The sequence below is a fragment of the Symsagittifera roscoffensis genome, unplaced genomic scaffold (genome assembly GCF_963678635.1).
Source record: "Symsagittifera roscoffensis unplaced genomic scaffold, txSymRosc1.1 SCAFFOLD_507, whole genome shotgun sequence".
NCBI classification, from domain to species: Eukaryota; Metazoa; Xenacoelomorpha; order Acoela; family Convolutidae; genus Symsagittifera; species Symsagittifera roscoffensis.
Window position 1 is genome coordinate 10,933 of NW_026970844.1, and position 25,464 is coordinate 36,396.

Genomic DNA, 25,464 nt, shown 5'->3' on the forward strand with positions numbered 1-25,464 from the left:
GACAAAAGGAGGTACTTGTCTCTTTAAACTGAAAAAAAAAATTTCGCAGCCTAAAAAACACATCTCATCAGTCTTAATAACAATGAGCGTTTTACTTGTAGTCAACTCGAAAAAAAGTAAATCGCAAAAAAAATTTGATTTAAATACATTTTGTCATTGACATTATAGTACTGAAAACACTACACTAAAATGAAAAGCTAATGTTCTAAATGCGTATTTAATTTTAATTCAACCTGGGTTGACCTCCATTGCCCGAAAATGCTAATTATACAATTTCATAAACTAAGTCTATGAAAAAATACTAATTCAAACATTTTGCTAAAGCGGAGTCATCAAAGTTTCGAAGAATTTTTTTCTTGTTTTGGCAGATAAGTCGGTATATCCTCATAAAAAACGAAGAAATTTTTTGTCAAAAAATCACTAGTCATACAACTTCCACTTTGAAAAATCTATGACTACCTTTTTTTACGGCAAAAGTGGTTACAAATTACCTCAACATTTTTAAAATTATTATTAATCGCAAAACGAAATTTGTAATCAAATATGCATTTTGCAAAAATAAATAGCATGCAATTTGCGTGTCAAACTTGAAAAAAAAATTAATTTACGGTCCAGAAAACGTTCCGGGGCAAAAGAAACGCTTCTTGGATGGACCTGCTCTGATCGCAACAAGACCGAATCAACTCAGTGCCAATTACTCTAGTTCATTCGCAAAAACAATTAAATAATTCTTTTACCAAAAAGTACTCAATTGGATGAAATTGGAAAACACTGCGATTGCTGGTGATACTTGAATCACTTGATTGCTATAACGGTTTATTCATTTTCATAACTCTCACTGCGGAAAAAAGCCAATCTGTGGCCATAGCAAAACGAACAAATTTTGATTATGCGATGACGCTTGTTGCTCAAAAGTATCATCAACAGCTGTGTACCGTGCAGAAAATTGCAACAACAATTTGATTATCTTGAAAAGCCAGATCTTCCAATTGAAAGGCTGCAATCTACAAATCACTATTCCTTCGCACCTACTGGATTAGATTACATTGGACCCTTACTGGTTGTTCTACAAGGTAAACAGCACCCCGCGTACGATCTTCTCTCCACCTGTCATCAGAGCTGTTCATCTGAAAATTTCTTCAAGCCTCTCAGCTGACAGCTCTTTACACTGCATCAGATGCTTTTTTGCCCGCCATGGTTTCCGAGAATTTCTATCGCAGTAATAAATAAACGAAAATAAAAAAATTATTTCCTTTAAAAATGCTGTTCAAAAAATTATGATTTCTTCTAAATTGAGGAAAATCGCACCCAATTAAACAGCAGAACAATAAATGAGACCATTTTGAAATATAATTATTGACTTTAAGCTTTAAGGATGACTTGAAACAAAAATTCGTCGTAGAATCGAATTCTTTACTCTCTGCTAAATCAGATTTTTTTTCGTTAACCTTGATTCTGAATAGCACAAAATTCAGTTTTTTTGAGACCGCGGAAATTTTTTTGAAGTTTTCTTTTTCAATTAAAATCATGACCGCAAGGGTTTTGAATTGGTAGCACGCTTGACTCTCCAACAAATTTTCTTAGAAGTACCTAAAATTGCGCAAAAAACTATTCAACATGACGCTATAGTTCAGTCCCAATTCGTGACGTGAAAAGAGGCACATTTTTGAATGTGACATATTTGGACCACTTGAAGCGAGATCAAAGTTGAAAAGATACAAATTTGAATTGCAAAAAATTTTTAACTATAAGTTCTCATATCGAGTGTAAGAGATTGTGTTGTGACGTGGACGTCGGCATTTGTGCTCGTCGATGTTCGTGAATTGTTCTCAAAACAGTTGAGGATGTTGAGTTTCTTTGCAGCTGGTATCCTGTCGACCTAAACAAAAGTGACTCATCAAGAAACATCCATCATTAAAAATGAAAAGTTTCCGTTAGTCTCAAAAAGACATATATTCAGCTGCAAAACTCAATAAATTTGAAGCTTTTACCACTCTTAGTTTTTACAGCAACAAAATGAAAGAAAAATAAGAAAAAAATATGTCACTATGATATTTGTTCCGAATATTATTACCCTTTCATCCAGGTGCGGATCTAGGATTTTCTCGATGGGGGGGGGGGGGGGGTGCGTATTTTCAAAATTTGACCAAATTAATTTTCCGAGCTCTCCCAATGCAGTAAAAAGACGCTGCTTTTGCCAAATTTTCTGCGCCGCAAGCAAATTTTTGAAAAAACAGGTGAAAAAAGCCGTTTTTGGGTTTTTTTTTTGGAAAATTTTGACAAAAAAACCCGTTTTTTGGCGCGCTCTCCCACTCAAAGTTAGTGTATACTGGCGCCGATGGCGCTTTTAGAAAAATTATAGGTTCGGTCTTCCAAAAATGAGTTTTTTAAAAAGTACCAAAGGGGGACCCTTTGGGTTGGCAGGCAGGGGTGAATTTAAGGGGGGGGGGGGGGGGCGGGGCGGGATTGGACGCCCTCTTTCAGGGATTCGACCCCCTGCCGACCCAAAGGGTCACCTCTTTGGTACTTTTCAAGAAATCCATTTTGTTGACGGGCCCTAAAAGTTTTCTAAAGGCGCATTCGGCGCCAATATATACTAACTTTGAGGGGGAGCGCGCGCCAAAAAAAAGCGTTCTTTTATTCTGAAAGTTTTCCAAAAAAACCCAAAAACGGCTTTTTAGACCTGATGTTTCAAAAATTTGCCGGCGTAGTCTTTTTAGTGCTTTAGGAGAGCTGGGAAATCAATTTGGTCGATCTAAAAAAAAGGTCAAAATTTTCGAAATTTTTTTCAAAATCCGCCCCCCCCCCCTCGAAAAAATCCTAGATCCGCCCCAGGTTGGCAGTGGGTCGAATCCCTGACCTGAGAGAGGGGCCTCAAACCCTCCGCCCCCTAAATCTTCCCCTGCTTTCATCTCTCAGATTTTTTGAAGGAATTTTTGTAGGACTTTACATAAGAGAAAATGATGCGGAGTGATGACTTTGCGATAAGAACTCTCTCTTAACTTTCCCTCCATATTAACCAATGAATCCACTTATTTTTATCAGTATCTTTTTTGTCAACACTTAAGTTGTTTAGTTGATGACAATTCGTAAAAAACAAGAGTACCACAGTTCAAATAAAGGTAACCTCAATAGCACATATAGATATTTATAAACAACCGGTATTTACAGAAATATTTATGGTCCTGCAAGTGAAATATGGAAGGAGCGTTTTTCGTGTACGTTTTAGTTTTTAAAAAATTTTGTCTTCATAATCAGATACTGCAAATAAAGGTCGGACGTGGTTGAGTCAACATCAATTCAAAGATATTTTAAGTTTAGTCAGATTGATATGATAAACTTTTCCCAATATTTTTCAGTGTCGAGGAAAACCGGTGTGAAATTAGATTTGATATTCAGTCTAATTTACAGCGAGCATCCCCGCATCAGCAGAAGGAAAAACTTTTTGCTGAGCCAATAAAACACATTTTTTAACTTTTAGCTATGAAAAAGAGCTTTTACAGTTCAGGTTAGCTCTTTTCTAAAAGGTTCGTAAGGTCAAACTGAAAAAAAAAATCAAAACTATTTTATTATTTTCTCGTTTTTCATCAAAGGGATTTTATCAAGGGTTTTGCGCACCGAGCATCCATGGACCATAATCGATTATATTGTCCTAATATGGTCAGTATCTATAAAAAATACAAAATTATCTGTAATAATGCATCAAAACTGGATTATGATTCTCATTTTTATGCCAATATAATCCATTATCGTCGATTATAATCAAATATAATGGATTTTTTGAGAGGCTATTCAGGAAATTTTTATTTATTTTTTTCAAAGTAAAATCCTATCTTGTTCAGTGCAGTTCCTACGTAGTACGTTTCATAAAACGTTACATTTCACATTAAAACTTATATTTTTCATCTTTTTTTTTCAATTCATCGCAGTTTATAGCTTCATTTTACTGTTTTTTGACCAAAACCGTTTTTCGCGGAGAAAGGTTGGGGGTAAGATTTGAACGGTGTTAGGGGAGGGGAATTTATTGGTAAAAGTGAGGGGAGGTGGTTGATTGATTCAAAATTAGTAAGAGTCATGGCATACATTTTACAAAATTCTAATGGATTATAACGGATTTTTATTTCAAAAATAATTGATTATAATGGCAATATAATCGATTTCCTGGTCTGAACTTTAAAACTTCAATAGATTTTAATGGATTATAATGGATTATCTTTGTCACGGAATTCCATTATAATCGATTAGAATCCATCGGCGCTTGATGCGGGTTGTGCCGCACTCTCGTGTATCCTGTAAGACCTTACAAAAACCTGCTTCAATATCTGTAAATTATCGGCAATTCAACAGATAATATATAGAATAAGTAATATCGGTTAAACATTTTTCGGTTAACATTTTTAGCCATACGGTTTTCAACAATCTCAAAAATCTATAAACATTTTGATGGCAAACTGACCTTAATCGGACAAACCAGTAGTTTTCAAGGCCTTTTGTCTAAGCAAATCTAATTTTAGCTTTTTCACTTTCGCGCTATAATGACGTCATTAATTTAAGATTAATTTAAGCGCGAACATCTTCCGCGCCCAAAGGAGCTAAAACGGGTGCGAGTTTTACGGCCGGTCGAGTTAGCTCCCCGGAGCGGGTGGTAACTACGGCGGATCGGGCTATGTTGTCTTTTCCGTAATTAAGGGTTTTTATACGAGCCAGAGGGTAGTGTCCCCTTCGGCTGCGTTCGTCAACAATCCACACTAAATCACATGTTTTTAAAATAACGTCACTATCGGAGTGCCACTTACTGCGTTTATTCAGCGCTGGCACATAATCTCGCAGCCAACGACTCCAAATTGCGTTGGCGTAGCTTTGCGCTCGGATATATTGCTTTCGATGGTCGAAGTGCTCCTGGAAAGAGAGAGAAGGAAAGCTAGTACCATTTCGGCCTAACAAAAAATGATTAGGAGTTAACACCTCGAAACCATCCGGACTTGCACTTACTGATGTTATGGGTCGAGCGTTCAGTGATTGTTCTACAAGACAGAAAGTTGTTTCAAGGACTTCGGGAGTGATCTTTCTACTTCCTATTATTGCGTAGAATACCCTTTTACAACACCGAACGAGACGTTCCCAAGAACCACCGTGATGCGGGGCTGCCGGGGGGTTAAATTTCCACTTAATACCCTTTTTCGCCAGCTCTGGGGGTGCATGTCCATTCCACGACTGAATACAATTTAAGAGTTCTTTCTCGGCTACCACAATATTGGTGCCGTTATCAGACCAAATGACTGATGGAGTGCCGCGACGGGCAATGAATCTTTCGATTCCCATTACACACGAACTCGTGTCCATGGATGAGACAATCTCAATATGTACAGATCTGGTGGTCATACATGTAAAAAGGAAGCACCATCGTTTTTCAGAACTCCTCCTGATTGAGACGTAAGAGGGTCCAAAGTAATCAACACCACAGTTTGTGAAGGGAGGCTGGCGGTAACCAAGCCTTTCAACTGGAAGCTCTGCCATCATAGGTGTGACAGTTTTGGCTTTGCGCTTCCTACATATAAGGCAGTGGACTTCAATGGACTTTAATAAAGAGCGAAGGTTCAAGATTGCGAACTCTAAGTGAATTACAGCTCGCAGGTAGTCTAAGAACTGGTGCTGATAGCGATAATGAATATCACTTACAAACAATTTCACCAGAGAATGCCTTCCATCAAGGATTATGGGGTGTTTTGTGCCATATTCAGTTTCAACTAGGCGGCGAGTTCGCCCAGTTGAACAAATGAGGAATGCAGGACCCATAAACGGTGCATATTGTGCAATACGACTAGACTTTTTGACGGTTTTGTTGCAGGACAGTTGTAAATTTTCCGCTTCAAAAGATTCCTTTTGGGAAATCAACAAAAGTCGTTGTTTGGCGGTTTCTAATTCAACCGGATCGGTTATTTCCTTGAATTTAGTGCTGTAGTGCCGGTGTTTCGGACTAAGTCTGAGCATGAAGGCAACCACTCGCTGGAGTTTACGAAACGAGCTGAATTTTTCCCATGCAAATAAAATGGGTTGTTTTTGTTTTTGTGCAACGTTTGAAAAATTAGAGGCCTGCTGTAAACGTTCATTAAGGTCACAAGCGGGACCAGCCAGGCGGATTTTCTTAAGTATTTCTATGCTCGGCTTGAAAGGCCACTCGCTTCTTTTCAGCAGATTTGGCCCGTTCACCCAGCTGCTTGTTTTTAAAGACTCCGCTGAGATTCCTCTGGTTCCCGTATCAGCAGGGTTGTCTCCACTTAAGACGTGAAACCACTGGTCTACGGTCGTACTTTCCAGAATCTCTCCAATCCGGTTTGCCACGAACGTGGGTTGCTTACTACCTGAGTTTAACCACTGGAGCACAGTGGTGCTGTCAGTCCACATGAACGTGTTTGACACAGGAATGGTTAGAGCTTTGAGGACATCTTCCTTCAAACGGGTAGCTAGTAACGCGGCCTGCAGTTCAAGCTTCGTATGGAAAGCGCTTTCATGGGCGCGACTCTTGCTTTTCCAAAGACGAAGGCAACTTGTGTTTCGAGTGAAGTTTTCACACGGGCGCGAAGAAAAGCTACAGCACAAAAAACTTCTTCTGAGCTGTCACCGAACATGTGTAACTCAACCCAATCGACTGGTGCGGAGAAGTAGCTGCGCTTTATACTCATTTTCCCTAGAGATGGCAAACCAGAGTGCCAGGCAAGAAATTTTGTCTTGATATCAACGGGTAGCTCATCATCCCATTGTTGGCCATGAATGCGCCAGATTTCTTTCAACAATAATCGCGCTCTTACGGTATAGGGCGCTACGAGACCTATGGGGTCGAAAACGGAGGAATCAAAACTTAAAACTGTTCGCTGTGTTATCGAATTTTTAAGTTCATGGTTGACACCACGGCTTACGACCAAAGTGTTGTCGATATGGTCCCACTTCAGACCAAGAACATGAGAAGAATTATCCCCACAAGTTACAATATTTTTACTTTCCTGTTGCGGCGCGCTTTGGGGCGGGTTTAACTCTTTATTAATTTTAGTTACGTTACTTATGAACTTAGTTAATTTAAAACCACCTAGAGCTAACAGAGTAATCAACTCTTGACTCATTTTAAATGCAACATCAGGGTCCTCAAAGGAGTCTAGGTAGTCGTCCATATAAAATTTCTCTAGAACTGCGGACGCTTCGTCAAGGAACATCGCCTGATTATCCATTGCAGTCCGTTGCAATGCATAATTTGCACACGTAGGCGAATCTCTCGCTAAAAAGATATGTCTCGTGTACTGGTGTACAACCACATCGGCTGTGGGGTCCTCCCGCCACAGAAAACGAAGAGATGGTTGATCCTCTTGAAGGACGCCGACTTGTAGGAACATCCCTTCAATGTCAGCCGATACGGCAATTTGATCTTGACGAAAACGGAGGAGAACGAACACAAGGTTTTGCAGTAGGTCGGGTCCTACTAGCAACGATTTGTTCAATGACGTACCGTGGAATTTAGACGCCCCATTAAGGACACGCCTCACTTTACCAGGTTTGTTTGGGTTCACCACGGGATGGTGAGGAAGATACCACTCGCGTATGCTGCGATTCGAAAAATTATGGGGAGGAACTTGAATCACGTATCCTTTACTCAAATCATCTTCGATAGTTTTTGAGTATTGATCCCTTGAGTGAGGATCTTTCGCTAAACGTTTTTCCAACGATTTTAACTGAACCAAAGAGGAATACTAATTGTCTGGTAACATGATAGATTCTTCTGCCCAAAGCATACCAACAGCGTATCTTGATCCATCATGGACGGTGGAGGAATCAAGTATTTTAGCCGCCCTTTTGTCCTCGGCTGAACGGGAATCGACCTGTTTGTAGGCTCCGTATGACTCTATTTCATACCAGCGTTTAATTTGACAAGCCAGTTCGGTATCATCCGTATTGCACTTGAAACAAGTAGAAAGGAAACCAGTAGTTGTCGGCATTGGGCCGCTCAAGACCCAGCCTATTGGAAGGCGAACCGCGACGGGCGATGTGTTTGGATCGGCCTCACTCTTGAAATACTCCTCAGGCCGAATAGCATGGAAGGAGTCTTGACCAATTATTAAGTCTACATTGGCGTAGCTATACACAATTGGTTTGATTGGAGCAAGGTACGTATACTTGCTCTGTAATGCAGGGATGTTGACGGTATCGGTACCGACTTTAAGTTCATCCTTGACAAATGCTGTTAAATCGAATATGTATTCGAATCCATCGAAGTTAGAAGATACCTTCATCTGAACTTGTTTCGTTTTAACAACAGTCGTTGTGTTAATACCATTTACTGTGAGATCCAAATCTCTTCCTGAGAGATTCAGACATTTGACTAATTTAGCCGATATCCAGGAATGACTAGATGCTGAGTCACACAATGTTAAACAATCAGCACTCTGGAAATTGGTGGAAACTTGGAGTTTGATTATGGGCAGTAACCCTTTCGATGTTATGATTGATGATTGGTCGTTCGAGATTGCGCAACTTACATCCAACGGAACGGGATTAATGTCTGCATGGTTCGAACTTGCATTTGGTATATTCTTGCTGAATGATTTTCGATCAGCGTTTGTGCTCGCTTTATCCGGCTCTGCATTAAATCTTGTTTGACCAGCGTTGGGTCTTGTATGGCTATCATTTTTGTCCGGATTTCGACTAGGAAAAACACGTTCAGCCCCATGGAGAAGTACACTATGGGTGCTAGTGCAACCTGGTTTGGTGCATTTCTTTGCTCTGGGACATTGCCGGAATGCGTGGTTCCCTTGTAAGCAGGAGAAGCACAGTTTGTTTTCCGCAGAGAATTTCGCACGTTGTGTTGGAGTTTTCTCCTTAAACACAGAGCACTTCCACAAGGCATGTTTCCCCTTGCAGAGGATACAAGAAGGATATTCAAACTTTTTCTCAACTGTACTTGTCGAGGCAAAAACTCTCGTTACAGCTTTAGTTTTGGATAGCTCTTCAACTTTGGGCTTTCCAGGCATATTTTTCATTTGCTCATGAGCTTCTGCTTTATCTTTTAACCAATTGTTAAAGTCAATTAGGTTAGGGCGTGACCAATTACGTTGAACGACAAAAAGTGACCACGATTCTCTCATGTTTGGTGGAATTTTCGAAAGAGCTTGATTTAACAAAGAGACGCTTTTCAAATCTTCTTCATAATCAAGAGATCTAAAGACAGCCACTAGACTTGAAATGGTCATCGAGAAGCTAATGATGTTCTCAGAGTTGTGCATTCGAAGCTGCGGGAAACTGGACAACTTATCAAGGTGGGCCGTAATTACGTTTTGTGGCTGGCCAAACTTTCTTTCCAGAGTTTTCAGAGCATCCTTATACATTCTTCCACTGTATGCGAACTCTGCTATGGCTGACTTAGCTTTTCCCGTGACTAATGTTTTTAAATAAGTTAACTTCACATCATCGCTTAGGGACGCTGCGTCTACAGTACTGCAAAATTGGCAAAACCATTCGTGCCATTGGAGCGGGTTGCCATCGTACTGGGCCAGCTTCCATTCTGGAAGGGGATCCTTCTTTGAGACTGACAGAGCTTGGACTAAGTCATTCAGTGTCACGGCTTGCGGTTGGGGAGCTGGTTGCAAAGACGGCAATGTGTTGCTAGGATCAGCTGCAAAAGGTTGCTGCTGATATATGTAAGTGTTTTCAGCCGATGCGTCGTGATTGGGAAACCCATAGTAAACGGTACCACCACTTGATACGTGGGGGAATTGTTGCTGAGATATTGGCGTTATGGATGAAAAAGCACCAACTGATGGGTTTGTGTTACCATCACTTGTTACCCCAGTGATACATTGGGTGACTGCGGGTGTCCACTGTGACATTAGTGGCAAATTGAGCTGACTAATAACGGCAGACTGTCCGCTAAACGGATTGTTCACTGACGCAGGTTTGCTATACACGTTATGTAATAGCAAGTTTTGATTTCTGCAGATTAAATTTGCAGGTGGTTGTGACACAATGGCATGGAGGGTGTATCCAGAGTATTGATTGGAAATGGCGGGCATGTTTCCAACAACTCGGGAATCGTTATTAAAGTTGTTGACGGGGATATGTTGAATGGAAGACGAAGGATGAGGTACAGAGAAGTAACGGCATACCGGAGTATTGGTAGCTGCTGTTCCAGCTGGATTAAAAAATGATGATGTATTGTTTTCGCAAAGTGTAGCGTTATTGGAAATAAGCAACGACTGCGTTTCGTGCTCAGGATTAGTGGATACAGCGTGCTTGATTCCATCGCCATCGCTGAAGGAGACGGTTGGTTGATAGGGATAACATTGTTGATCACAACCAAAAGTCTGATTCGGCAACGATCGCCGAGGTGAAGCTCCCGCTGTGGACACATTTCTGTTTTGATGCGAACCACTTACAGATATTGAAGCAGGTTTTTGTAAGGTCTTACAGGATACACGAGAGTGCGGCACATATACAGGTTTCAAACTTTGAAGAAGACGGAACTACCTCGGGCCCTTTTCGGTTTTCTAATGCATGATCAACCCAATCGTTTACCCTGTCAGAACGACGATCAACCGAAGACGCCAGCTCGAGATGCTGATCTATTTCAAACTCTTCGAGGTATTCAGTTTTAACCATTTTTGCTTCAGCTACTTTAATACGATTTTCTTCGCTCAATCGTTCCATTTCAAGCCGACGTTTTTCGATTCGTAAACGATTCTTGCTCTTTACGGTCAATTTCAAATTTAATTTCTTGTTGTTTTCGTTCCATCTCAATCAGATGCTGTTGCTCTTCGATGATGGCTTCCTGTTGTTTCAGTCTTAAGGTTGCTTCATGTTGTTTTTCCAACTCTCCTCGCTTCATCTTCGCTAGGAGCAGCTCTTTGCGGCGCTCAATGGGGTCAATGATTTCATTGAGTTTTGCTTGCTCGACCCGAATTTTGCCGATTTTGATGAAACTTTTGATCGACTAGTTTCACTGACGCGGACCTCTGAATCTTGTTTAGATTCCATATGAACGCGAGCCTTACCAGTTACTTCATCGTTAACTTTAACTATCCTATCCCACCATGCAGCCAACTCCGTTAATAATTTGCTAGGGTTATCGGTTTTATTAGCTAATATCACAAGTTCATCATTTTTAGCTAATGCTTTTTCGAGAATACTCTTGCAAGATTCAATTTAGGCGTTTGTTTTTGTTTTCCGAATTGGTCCCTCTAAACTCTCAGTTATGCGACTGTGAACTACGGAAAGCTCATTTTCTAGTGATGTTCGACCATTCATCAATCGTCGATATTTTAACTCAATTTGTTCTGTCATTTTGATTTTTTTGAACTTGTTCACTTCTACTCAACCGCTCAACTGCTCAGTTTGAGAGAAAAAAGGGAATAAATAATTTAAGACCTTAACTTTAGTATTGATAAATTATATTCTGACTCATTAAACAATATCACACACTAGAGAAGCACTTCATTTAATTCCTAGTTGCTGCTCAGCATTTCTTCTGTTTCGATTAGCTTGCCGCTTGCGTTTTCCTGGCTTAGGAGTATTCTTCTTTGAAATAATGTACTTCAAATTCTTGCTATAACGCCTAAGGATCGTAAACGTTTTCAGTTCTAGAGAATGATCCTGGTGTAGTTGTAAGTACTTTTGCCCTAACTCAGTGAGGTTCTGCTTCCTTCTAGATATCAGGTATGTTACTATATTAATAACTAATATACCTGACTCTTTCAACTTACTATATATATCTTCCGTGCCTACACGTTTACAGTAAACGATTGCATAAATTTTACGTTTATATTTTAAAAGAATCTTCTTAAGCTGGTTAGAAGTTAGTGCGTTAAAGTTATTACTACGGTGTCGACTAATAGAGTTATTAACGGCGTCGTGCCAAATAACAATGTCGTTTCGGTTTAAGAGATAGTGATCAAGTTGATTCTGACAAGTTTTACGGACGTTCACTGCGTTATGGTTGAAACTTAACCCGGGAATGGCTAAGCACGATTGAGATACACGCTTTTGCGAAGCGGGGGAAAGTATTTTCAAAGCGTGGTGCAGCGAGCTAGCAGCTAGTATGAACATTTAGTGAATTAAATCAACTTTAGAGGAAGGGAATCAAGCAAACCGCGACCTGACCTCCCGCAACACCCTGAGCTAACAAGGTTGTAGCATAAGGTAAGACGATTTGCTTGATAATACGCTACGGGTCTCGACTACGGCTACTTTTATGCAAATGAACTAGTTTAGTTAGCTGCACCACGTTTCAAGAATAAACACGGCGTTTTTCCAGAAATTTTTTTTTCGAAAATTTTGGTTTTATTTCCGAAAATTTTCCAAATTTTTTTTTTTTCGAATTTTTTTTCCGAAATTTTTTTTTCCACGTTTTCACCCAACGGTTCAAGTTCCAACAATAACCTGATGCGTTTGCGAAACTTTGAGTTTTTTTTTCTAAAAAGTCCGAAATTTTGGGCAAAAAACTCGACTCGGTCGTGTTAATTAAATTATTATGAAACCAGGCGCTTTGCTGAAAATTTGCAAAACTTTAAAATTTTTGGAAAAAAAAATCAAAAATTTTCAATTTTTTTTTCAAAATATTTGGCCTTTTTTTTCGATACGGTGTTGAGCTTACAAAAACGGTGTTAGGATAACGTAATTAAGGTTTTTGAGGCCGGTTTTTTCCTAAACCCACAGAAAATTTTCTGATCAGGTTTTGGTATCGAGAAGAATGGGGGGTTACGATTTTGCCATCAAAAAACCTCGTATCAGAATTTAAAGCATCAAATCAGCAAGTTAGCACAAATGGATAAAGTTTTGGTTTTTTAATCTCACAAGTTTTGTAGAGGCGTTCACCGGTAGATTCCAAAAATCCACAGAAAACTTCGGGTCTTGAGAAAAAATAGGTGTCCACAATCCACAATCAGGATACCTGAAAAGGCCTCCCCTTCTAACTGGGACGTTTCGGCTAACTGGGTCGATAAAGGCGCTCGGGCAAAGTTGCCTTCTGATCTGTAATCTGAGTTGCCTACTCTGAGTCCCTTCTAAGTGGGACGTTTCGGCTAAGTGGGTCGTTTCGGCCAATCGGGTCGTTTCGGCCAATCGGGTCGTTTCGGCCAATCGGGTCGTTTCGGCTAATCGGGTCGTTTCGGCCAATTGCGTCGTTTCGGCCAATTGGCCACCTTCTGACAAATTTTGGCTAATTGGACCCTTTCGTACAATGGGTTCGTTTTGGCAACTTTCAGCGTATTGCACACTTTCGGCCAATTGGGTCGTTTGGGCAACTTTCGGCTTATCGCACACTTTCGGCCAATTGGGTCGTTTGGGCAATTTTCGGCTTATTGCACACTTTCGGCTAATTGGGTCGTTTGGGCAACTTTCGGCTTCTCGCACACTTTCGGCCAATTGGGTCGTTTGGGCAACTTTCGGCTTATCGCACACTTTCGGCCAATTGGAGCGTTTGGGCAACTTTCGGCTTATCGCACACTTTCGGCCAATTGGGTCGTTTGGGCAATTTTCGGCATATTGCACACTTTCGGCCAATTGGGTCGTACTGTCCGGAATATCTAACGTCCAGAATACCGTCCGGGTCGGCGGACCAAAATGTGCCGCACTCTCGTGTATCCTGTAAGACCTTACAAAAACCTGCTTCAATATCTGTAAATTATCGGCAATTCAACAGATAATATATAGAATAAGTAATATCAGTTGAAATTTTTAGCCATACGAATTTCAACAATCTCAAAAATCTATAAACATTTTGATGGCAAACTGACCTTAATCGGACAAACCAGTAGTTTTCAAGGCCTTTTGTCTAAGCAAATCTAATTTTAGCTTTTTCACTTTCCCGCTATAATGACGTCATTAATTTAAGATTAATTTAAGCGCGAACACGGGTTTGCAACGAAAAACTGTTTTTGGCTGTTTTTTGAAGTTAAATTTTAAAGCATCCCCCTCCTGGCAAAAAAAAATGATTATACAAATGTTTGTTAAGAAACGAGGTTTTCTAAATGTTTATTCTTCGAAAAAATTTTATGGACACTTGTGCTCTAATGACACAGTAATCGCTTCACATGGTAGATAGTTAGTTTTACTGAATCAGGGCCAAAATTCTCCAAATGTTTAGAAATCAATTAATTTTAAGAATAAAGTTCTTTTCAAAGTTTCCACATAATGAAATTGTTTTAGCATAATCTACTCATGGACTCTTTTTTCTGTATTTTGTGGAAAAATACAGTAATAGCACGAAACAAAAACAATGACGTAATTCTTCAACAACTTCAGTGGTCAGAACAATAAATCGGTTCATCAAAAGACCTATAGTGGCAAAGATTATGGAAAGAATGGGCAAAAGCTGTATGGATCGATTGACCGCACAGAAATTTAGTTATCTTTGATAAGGATAAATTCAAAGGCACCATGCCTGTTTGAATTTATTGATCATCATTTGAAGATGAAATTTCAGTGCGGGCATGCAAGCTATCCGTCTTTTATCAATTACTTCCATAATCATGGCCGTTAGGCGTTTTTTATTTGTTCATTTTTTAATCCGATCCCTGCTGTGAGCCAAAATGTGCAAATCAGCCTACCTTAGTTTGAAGCCACTTATCATCAAGTTATAGAAGAGGTAGACACCGAGCACAATCACACACGCTATGCTCACTGCCATTCCACACACAGCGAAGGCCGCCTCTGAAAAATAAAACTCACTTCAGAAAAAAACAAGTTGAAATCTTTTTCCTAAAGCATTCTAGGGGAGAGGAAGTTTATTTAACTTCCAACTCATTTTTAACCAATCAGAATAGAATAGCGCTCAAAATAGAAGTTGAGAGTTGTTGTGGAAGACAGCAAATACTTATAAGTTGCACAAATTGTCGAGGCATACCAATTTAGTTTACGTAGCCTAATTGATTAGACATAATTTGCTTGATTATATTACGCTTTCCTGTAAAAAATTATTTTATGTTTCATCCGAAAAAAAAAAGGAAAAATGAGAGCATCACTATTCAGCAACAAGCACAAGTTGTAGCATGTTCCCAAACCCACCCCCTTGACCGACCAGTATATTTCCGTTCAGGCTCAGAAATATTCCAATGTTATTGAAAAATGTTTCAGATAAACTCAAAAATGTTCTGTATGCTTATTTTAAGGTAGTCTGACCCTGCAGATGTCCTACAAGCTCGGGTCAAAGTGCTCGATTCATGTTTTGACTACATCGACCACATTTCAGTATTTTGCGACTAAAATTCGGTATGTTTTGACATTCTCGAACAAATTTTGGTAGATTTTGACTTTCTCGACCCAACAAAAATATGTTCGGTTTTGCTCGACGCAGTTCAGATATGTTTCAAATTTCTTGACCGAAACTCGATATGTTTCGGTTTTCTCAACCGACAATTAAATTAAAATAATTATTCGATCCTGAAAAAAAAAACGTTCCTAGTTTTCTACCAAAAATGGGTATGGTTCGACTGTCTCGATTTTCTCCACAAAAAATCCAAAATTTATTTGAACCATCTCAATTTTGTTTCAGGCGCCGTCACTACGGGTCAAGACTTGCAATTTATGTTTCGACCGAATCGACCAAAAACTCGTACGTTTCAACCGTTTTGACCACAAAATCGGGTATGCTTCGACTGTTTCCGACCTGTGTTTTGACTTTCTTGACCGAAGTCGGTCATGTTTCGACTGCGCTCGTCCTATGTTTCGACTTTGTCGACCATCAAATATCATGGGTAAATTGACAACAAATTATAGTGTATGCTCTTTACTTGAATTCTTGTGATGATGCTTGAGCTGAAGATAACTTATTTAAATTTTTTTAATTTCTATTCATTTTGTTTTTCTTTTCTTAACAAATCTGGACTGAAACTGTTGATCTGAAAATTGATAATTGAAGGAAGTTTAGTAGAATTTACTTTTTGTTGCCGCAGGAACCCTGAGATCTGGAATAATTAAAGGATTCCCTCTGAAACTTTTAGTTTTGCGGCAAGCAAATATCCTCAACTGATTGTTGCTGATTGCAACTTTCTGACGGAGGCCTTTTCCGAGCATATATAAGCTCTGTTTCAAAGTTAAGAATTCATAAACATTTTCAAAAAAAAATTGAAAAAAAAAATCAGGTTGTGCTCGACCTAAGTTTTGACTTTGCTCGACCTATGTCTCGTCTCCCTCCACCACAACTGAGTATCATTCGAATTTGAACTCGACTTTGCTTCTTGACTGTTGAATTCCATTAAAAAACTGCGCCTGCTCGACTTTCAAAATCGAAACATTCGTCGAGCACCTCGACCCGGGTGTCGTAAAAAAAAAATTTTTTTTCTTCTTTCGTACGAGCCTCTTTTTTGATCTTACCCTTAATGGTAAATTGCAGTCCAAATGATGTATGGTAGAGGTGACCGCCTGGATTTATTAAACCGGCATCAAAATCAAACTTGAAAACTTGGTGACCAGTTTGAAGGCTAAGTTTACTGTCACGAATCGAGTAGGAGTAGCACTCTGAAAGGGTCTCTAAGTTGTCTTCACTGGAACCCAGAAGATCAAAGGAAGCTATTGCAGTCTGTGCCGAACATCGTAAGCTGAAGTCTAAACAAGGTTAACCGGTTACTGAGCTAAAGCATATGATGTTCCAAACAAACTGATTTATTAAGAGAAAAGCAGAAAAAAGAAACGTTTCTAGACAGGGCAAACGATTTAGGTGAAAATTGCAAAAAATAATTTTCACATAGCCAATTGTTAGTTGGAAAAAAGTTAATGAACGCAAGGAAAAAAAAGCTGAAGTGGTTTTTGAAGAAACTTCACTTTTCCAAGTTTAAAAAGACATGTATATACCCTTAAAAGTGCATCATTTTTAAATGCCATTAATGAACAATATATTTTTGGTACTTTTTTGATATGCAGATTTTTGGTAGATTTTTACTGGACACCCTTCCAGTTTTTACTGATGTACCAAAAAAAGGGCAAAAAAAGCAAAAAAGCTAACCCTAGAATTTAACTTTTTCCATATTACTTTGCGGGGGGTGCGATGATTGCAAAAAATAAATGACCATAACAAAGAGGAACTGGAAAATTTTTTTTTGACAAAGAGTAACTCTTAAAATAACGATTATATTGTTTGCAATGTTTTTCTCCCAACTTCCAAACATCACTTCAAAGCTCTATAATTTTACCAAACATTTTTGATATCAAACGTCACAATATAACTAGGAGATTCAGTTCTGATCACTTATAGAAAAAAATCTAACATCGAGCAAAAATCTTAAAGTCGATGAAACAAAAAATCGATTTTATTCCCATTTTCAACCGAATTTCTTATTTTTTAATGGGTGGTTTTATAATGGGTGCTTTTATAAAGCGGAAAAGAAATTAGAGTTGTTGACATAATAACTTACAAAACGTTATAAGTGTAAATAGAACATATTTTTGTGAATTTCAGCCACTATTCAACTTGTCCTTTTTAGTCTAAAAATTGAAAAATTCAGACTTTTTTCTCAACACTGACAAAAATGTTTGAATTTAATTTGCAATCCAAATAACGAACAAAAGGGCTTCAAAACAACACTAATAACAGAATATAAAACTTTCTTTGAGTTAGTCAAAAACCCAGAGTTCCTCCCATCCATTTGATGGGTAAGTGGCTTCTGGTTAGAAGACTTAAGAATAAAAACAATTTTACACTTTTTCTCCGTAAAAGTTAAAAAGAAAAACGCATCATCTAAAAAAGCAAATATTCATTTCGTGCAAAAGTAATTAAATTTTTGAGAAGACGTTGTTAACTATAAACCTCAGCTCAGTAAAAAGACTCAAAAAGAAAACAAATAAATTTCACCGTAGAACTCATGCGTGTACTAACAAAAAATGGATACCCATCGATTCTATACAGATAATGTAGCAGGAAAAGTTTAAAAATGATTTGAGTTGATTCAAAATCGATTTAGCTAAATACAAAAATGTAGCTTAAAAATAAGCTAAAATCTTTTTTGTAAATGTTTTTTGTTTCAATTTCTTATGAATTTGATTCGATTTAAATAAACTTGAATAATTCTTAACGAACTTTTCTTAAACTCTTCTTATACAAATTCTATACCGAATTTATTCAAATTGATCAAACAATTAAGAAATAGTGGAAATAAAACTTTTACAAATGCTTTTTAATCAACTTTTCGTTTTGATGTTTGATTGGAAAATACGCTATTAGGGTAACTAATATCTAATATTTCTGCACCAAAAACATTTTTTTTGATAATTTTCATTTTATGATATTAGTCTTAAAAAATTGAGCCTAAAACTTTGATAGTATAAAAACATTTTGCATAGTTCTACTTCACTTTACCATAGGAGCCCTTATTTTTGCTTTAATTTGAAATGGAACCCCTTAAACGCTTAAACTAAAAGTTTGCTATACAAAACTTTTTTTAAGTGACTCTTGCTCTCTATAGCTCTCTTGAGGTTTGATTTAGTAGAAAAATATGGTCAAGCTTCGAAGCAAAAAAAATAGTTATTTTAAATCAGTTTTGTTGAGATTTTGATGATTTTCACTATCTTGCAAAAATTCATTTAAATCGATTCATTTCCACTTTTTATGCAATTAAATTGATTTTTTATTCTGCTACTTAAATCCATTTAATCCATTCTACATCGATTTACGTATTCAAATGGGCTATCGCAAATCGATTTCTATACAGTATATTATCTGTATAAAAATCTATTTAAATCGATTTCAATCTCAAGTTTGTCACTGCGCGTATGGCTTTGTCATTGTTCTGACCACACCAGAGCTCAAAAAAACTATGGCATGTGGTTCTTTTTCTAATCTATTTTGACTACTTTAAAGAAAACTCATAAGAATGTCAAATATGTTTTAAGGCCATTGGAGCCTTAGTTTGGGTTCTAAAACAATTTTCAAAAAATTTATTTCTGGATCAAGAAAAACTGGTCTGAACGAACTCGTTTTTCAGAATAAATCAGATAAAGGGTGACAGGAATTTACTTAAAGGCTGACACCAAAATTACATTCTTCTACAGTTACAGTTTTGACATCATATTAGCCATAATTATTAATCATTAGTGACTTTTTTCCTCTGGTTTACTCGACTTCTCCGGTAAAAAGTATAATAAGAAGTATTATTGCACATGAAAAAAGTTGAAATTAAAAAAATAAGTTTTCTCTTTTTCTGATAAATGTTTCTTCTATGATTCTGAGCAAGTTGTGCTTCTAGCTTAGCGACCAACTGTTCTTGTTGTCATTAAAAGTAGATAAGTAAACATATTTCATAAGAAATGTTTTGAATGTTATTACAGTAAATACCTTGAATATTGTGTCGAGTTACCAGGGTTCCGTTTAGGGCGCACTGTTTTGATATGATCTGGGCCATTTGACTAACTATGCTTTCTTCTTCTGTTTTGGACCAATCAGCGCACAGAATTTCTCGATTCCGCGGTTGTTTAATCTTTTTTGTTTCCAAAGTGAGGGGGGTCAAAATAGGTTTTGAGTACTTGTAGGATGGACAAGGGTTAGAGTGTTTGGGCGAAGAAGTGGTAAAAGAGAAAGCGGCGTTGTTTCTAGCAGGGTGGAAAAGGGAACACCTGCTCAGTGAAATCGAGATTCCCTCTGATGTTTGCGCCCAGTTATTTTCCTTCTTAATAACAGATCTAAATCAAAAATGAGTATGTTCTAGAATAAAAGAAAAAAAGAAATATGACCTAAAAACTGTAGGTGAACACTTCTTTTCCGTCCGTTTATGAAATAAAAGTATCTGAGCAGCCTAATTTTGAAATCAAATATCAAAATCTAACAATTTTAAACATTCTTTTATGCAGAGTTTTTGTTCGTACTTTATCGGAAATCAACGATCCGTATTTTAAAAAATGAATGCAATAGATTTTGGTCAACACGGTTGGTGATATGTCAAGCTATTTCAATAACTTTGATAATCGAATGAAAAATGTATAATATAAACCTGAATTGAGGAGGAGCAAAAACTGCGTGGGATTTAGGCGTGACAATTCTAGATATGTGACTGCAGTAATCATAGTCTGCTTTCTGTGACCTTTTCTCTTCTTCGGTCGATACTAGATGACCTGAATTGACCTCTGACCTCGAGGCACTGTTGAACACTACAGCGTCTATGATTTCACTGTGGATGAGGTCTTCTATTTCGAAGTATCTGATCTGCATTGGGTTGTAAGCGAGGACAGTCGAAACACAGTCGCACCTAGGGTTAAGTTAATACCATAAATTCAACTTAAGCATCAAAATCAAGTTAAAATTTTACTGACTTTTACTTTGTTTTCATGCAGAATAGCTAACTTATAATCCATTATAATTGATTTTTTTTTTGTGAAAAAATTTTTTGATAGAAAAAGGGATTATAACCTATTATAATAAATTATAGAAGATTATAAGAGATTTTCGGAAAAATTATAATCAATTATAAGGTGGCAGGACAATCTGCCCTCTTCCAAACTACCCTACACCTTTCTTCCTCATGCCCTTATATCCTACATACCAATCTACCCTATACCAATCTACCCTATACTAATCTATCTTATACTAATCTACCTTATACTAATCTGCCTTATATACCAATCTAACCTGTGTCAATTTGCCACATAAATAATGTAACCTTTCAAAGTGCTAGTTAGAATCGGAAAGATAACAGCACGTTATAATTCATTTGAGTCCAATTTTTTGGAATCAATTTGAGTTTTTCACTTAAGGAAATTGTCTAAAAACTATATCGCAATTTAAGCCTCAAAGTCTGAAATTTGTCTCAATTAACAGGTCTGAACCCCTAAATTTTAATATCAAGTACCAAAATGAACAAAAACTACGTCATTACATCAATTTTTGTTGGAATAGGATTTACAAAAATGAGTCAAATTTCTTGGGATCTATCCCAACAGAATCGGAGAACGCTTGGAATCGATGGCTACGCGCTAAAAACAGGAAACAAAAAAAGGAAGCATTCACTGGAAGTGTTCAAGGTGGGGGTCCTATAAATTCAAAACGACAGCAATAACCCGAGATAACGACCTTATTTTCTGTAGAAACGAACACACTCACGAAGTTTTTCCTGGTCGTTCAGATGCAAGGCTTCTCGTGCAGAAAATGAAACAGGACACAAAATTCAGCAAGTTCCAGTCAATAGCATCATTATAATTATAATTGATTTTAATTTTTTCACATTTCACCAAAAATGTTATCATTATAATGGATTATAAATCGTATAAACTTGGCGCTTATACTTAATTATAATTAAGCTGAAAGTACAATAATAATAATAATACAATCGATTATTTTCTGTTTTTACTGAGTGCGGATACCTTCGCCAATTCTGTAATTTTTTCCCGACTGATACATGCGAGTTTTTTTGACAACCCTCATAAAAATGACGGAATAATTTAATGTAATAATTAAAAATTGACAAATTAGGGTAGGAGGACTCATTGGACAAAAAATTGGCAACCAGACCCGGCATGCTATCAAATATTTTAACTCATAGAAGATTTTCAGTCATCGTACCTGTAAGAAGAATGTTTCCAGGAATCCAATGTCAAAATCAGGTATCCGTTGGTATCCAGGGAAGAACCAGACAAGGAATTCCAATCTATAATATCTCGGTGGCTATTTGCAGCAGCCATGCATACAGTGAGTAATGTGATGTGGTCTAGGGCTAAGAGTGGGTACCCTGAGAGTTCGACAAAGTCAGGGTAGCTGCCGAAGTCAAGGACCCCTCCAACTTCGCTAATCAACAGGTGGTGCAAGATACTGTCAACGGATATCGAGGAGCTACTATGGGAACCTTGAGTGTCCTTTGCACTTCGACACGAAATATTTAAATCTTGAAGGTCATTCGGACAAGGATTACGATATCCAATTGACATGGGCATTATCTCGGCAACCATTTGTGGTCTGCAGTTCGAATCTTGCACACACCTCGAAATTGTTTCATTTCTATTTTGCATGCTAATTGAACTAGTATGTAAAATTTGGCCATTACGCGTTGACATATGACCTCGACAATGGTCTCCAAAAGTAAACGCGTCGATAAAGTAGTCCCACACATTTCGACATTTGTTTCGATAGCTGGACTGAAAAGGAAGCAGCAATATCGTTTGACAAGAAGACCGAAATAGCGACTGACTTGACGCATGGAAACTTCCATGCTCAACATTTTCTGCTAAGTTGGGAAGCTTTGTAAGGTTAAATACGTGTAATGAAGTTGTTGAGTTTATATTCAAGGAAGATGAATTAGGGTCAAGCTTGTTTGAGGTCACGAGGTCAAACCACGAAGTCACGTGATTCGTGGAGTCCAGAACAGCAAATGATATCATTATCATCAAACTTGGCTTTGAATAATTGTCACTGCCGTTTCGATCAGTGATTGGAGAGTTGAGGCCAATTTCAATAATTTGATTGAAAATATCAATTTCACTGATAAAAAGATGATTTCTATTGAAATTATTGTATAATTTACTGAGGTGATCGGTAGTAGAAACAGTACCTCCGACGACCTTCCAAGGTTGACAATCTTCAATTTCGTTTACATCTACATTTTGTCGGAAAAATGTGACCTTTCCTTCGTGTAGCTTAGTTAGACTTGGTGTGTAGATGGTTGGAAAAGAGGGCGGGAATTGTTGGATTTTGGGGTCAACAGTCCAACTCCAGACGTCTGGGATGCCTTTGGCGATTGAGTTCCAGGTGTAGTTGAGGTAGATGAAGTCATCATAGGATCCAGCAAAGAGCAGCAGATAGACTTTTTGGCTCCTGAAAGTTGCTTTCAGATTTCTCATTTTAGAATAATTTTAATCATGGATTTTGTTTTTATATCAGAAATTATTCAAGACACAACAGTCATTTCACATGCTTGCGACATGCAAGATCATCAAAAGGTAAGTTGGGCCTGGGCAATTGATGTCTTTAGCAATTTAGGGGAGGACGGGGAGGACGGACGCCCTTCCCCCTCAGGGAATGACCCCCTGCCGGCCCAAAGGGTCCCGCCTTCGATACTTTTTAAGAAATCTATTTTTGGCCGACCGACCCTAACATTTTTCTAAAGGCGCCTTAGGCGCCAAGAAATACTATTTTTGAGGGAGAGCGCGCGCCAAAAAAAATGCAATTTTTTTGTCAAAATTTTCCAAAAAGTACCCAAAAACGGCTTTTTTGACCTGTTTTTTCAAAAATTTTGTACTTATTAGAGATATCCATTTTTGGCTGACTGACTCCAAAAAATTTTCTAAAGGCGCCATTCGCGCCACTATATGCTAATTTTGAGGGGGGGGAGCGCAAGGTTTTTTTAGGGCTTTGGGAGAGCTCGGCAAACCAATTTGCTCGACCTAAAAAAGGTCGACACAATTTTCGAATTTTTTTTAAAAATCCCCCCCCCCTTCGACAAAATCCTAGATCCGCCCCTGATCTTGAGTCATGCCTTTAATAAAAATTTTGACAATATTCTTGTATTAAGTTAAGATGAACTTCAGGGGCTTAGATCGAAAAAATTTTACCAAAAATTCAAAATTTTGTTGATCTTTTAAAGCTGCCACTAATCATTTAAAATAAATGTGATAACACTAAAACAGATTAAAACAGATCTGATACATGGTTCCAAAGAGGGGAAAAGATTTTTGAAAAACCACTTTTCATTTTGAAAAGATTGTTGCAAACTTTGCCCTGAATAATGTAATGTTTATGGGGCACACTGATGGGACGGTTCTTTAATTTGGGCGGTAATTGCTTTAATTGGGGCTAGAATTTTTTTGTAAATTTTCATGACTTGCCTTCTGAGAATAGCAGGTGCAAGATTAAAAGTGAAGATTCTAGAATTAGTCGGGTAGTTCCAGTCGTAATCTGAGAGTGTTTGAATTAGACTCGACTGGCCCGAGTCGCTTGTTCCTGCAATAAGACAGCCTTTGACCACCTGAAACAGATAATTACTGAAAAGCTTGTAAAAAGCGTGTGCATAACTTGTAAAAGCTTGTATAAACATATGTATAAATCAAGAAATGGAAAGCACGCTTGCGGCTCTTTAAACAGTCTGGATAGCCATCAGTGTTCGCTCAAGCTGGCACTCTTCGAATGTTAAACTACAAAGTTTTATACTTTTTTGTGGCGCGCATAGCTTGAAAATAAATTTAATATGATTTTCAAAAGCAAACCATGTAAAAATAATTGTATTAAGTTTTGTCCGAATTGAACCAAGCTGGTTATGTTTCGACCGAGTCGATTAAAGTAAAAACTACGTTCATTTTTTTATTCAAGCGTCCTACATTTTTTGTTCGACCGACTTGATTCAAACTAGCTTAACTTCGGCCGACTTTTCCGAAGGAAAATTGAGTTCGACTGTTTTCAGCACAAGCGTTCTATGTTGTATGTTTGAACCAAATGGACTATGTTTCGACCAAATCCATAAAGAACAAGGATAGCCGGTTACTACGCAAGTAGGGCAGAATGTTACGACCATTGTCTTCAGAAAACTACGGTTTAGAAATCTTTTTTCCAAACTAGTGTAGTTTTTTCTGCTTCTTTTGATAAAAAAAAATTTGAATAAAAAAAAATATTGGCACATTAGTCAACCATAGTAATATAGCAAAATTGGAAAAAAATGTTTGTAGAAAAATGATTAGAAAAATAAAAAAAATGAAGCTAAAAAATTTCCACAAAACTAGTTTTACTTGCTTAAAATTAAGTTTAAAGGTCCTAAATTAGGTAATATTCAGCTGTTGTAAGCCTGCTGGCTTGCTTTATTTGCTCGAAATAAGATGAAAAAATCCGAAAATTCAAAACGATTTTTCTCGACACTACAAAACAATTTTGGGAACTTTTTGAATTGGTTCAAATCACGACTGAAAGGGCTTTAATATGATATATCACTCATTATTTGTGGTACCTGATTTTGCGTGGAAAACAAAAAAGGAAAAAACTAATACACACTCGAATACAAAGCTCCTCGGAACAAAAATAATTGTTGGATTTTATTAAATTCGATCGTGCTGCGTTTCGACCGAAACGACTCCAAGGGCTGTTTTTTTGAGCGACTCGACCAGAGTAAAAATGTTTTCAATTACAATCGAGTAAATGTGCTATATTTTTACCGACTCGTCTAGATGAAAAAAACGTCGCACTGTGTTGAATTCAATCATGCTATGTTTCGATCGTCTCGACTCAAACTAGCTAGTTTTGAACCAACTAGGCTGAAGAAAAATCTTTTCGACTTTGTACGATTCGAGCGGGATATGCCTTGACTGACTCCAGCGAACAAAGAATGTGCTCAATTGATTTAGACTCAAATGTGCTGTCTTGTCCGAATCCATCCAAACGTTATAAATTTCGATCGACTAAACTGATCAAATTGGTTTTCGAACTGCGTTCGACTCAGCAATTACGTTTTTACTGACCCACCGAAGGAAAAGTTTGATCGACTGCGATCGATTCAAGCGTGCTATAATTCAGTCATCTCAATCCAAACG

General features: G+C 37.8%; 1 protein-coding gene across 1 annotated transcript; it reads right to left on the reverse strand.

Moving 5' to 3' along the window:
• Window positions 1-1,755: 1,755 nt before the first annotated feature.
• On the reverse strand, window positions 1,756-23,915 carry LOC134856009 (uncharacterized; the record flags this gene model as incomplete). The annotated part of the gene is made up of 7 exons (XM_063872382.1): window positions 1,756-1,879; window positions 14,586-14,688; window positions 16,351-16,581; window positions 19,304-19,647; window positions 19,956-20,210; window positions 21,521-22,765; window positions 23,776-23,915. Coding segments are annotated over 7 exons (2,442 nt in total), but the record flags the coding sequence as incomplete, so codon positions are not given.
• Between the last annotated feature and the right edge of the window lie 1,549 nt (window positions 23,916-25,464).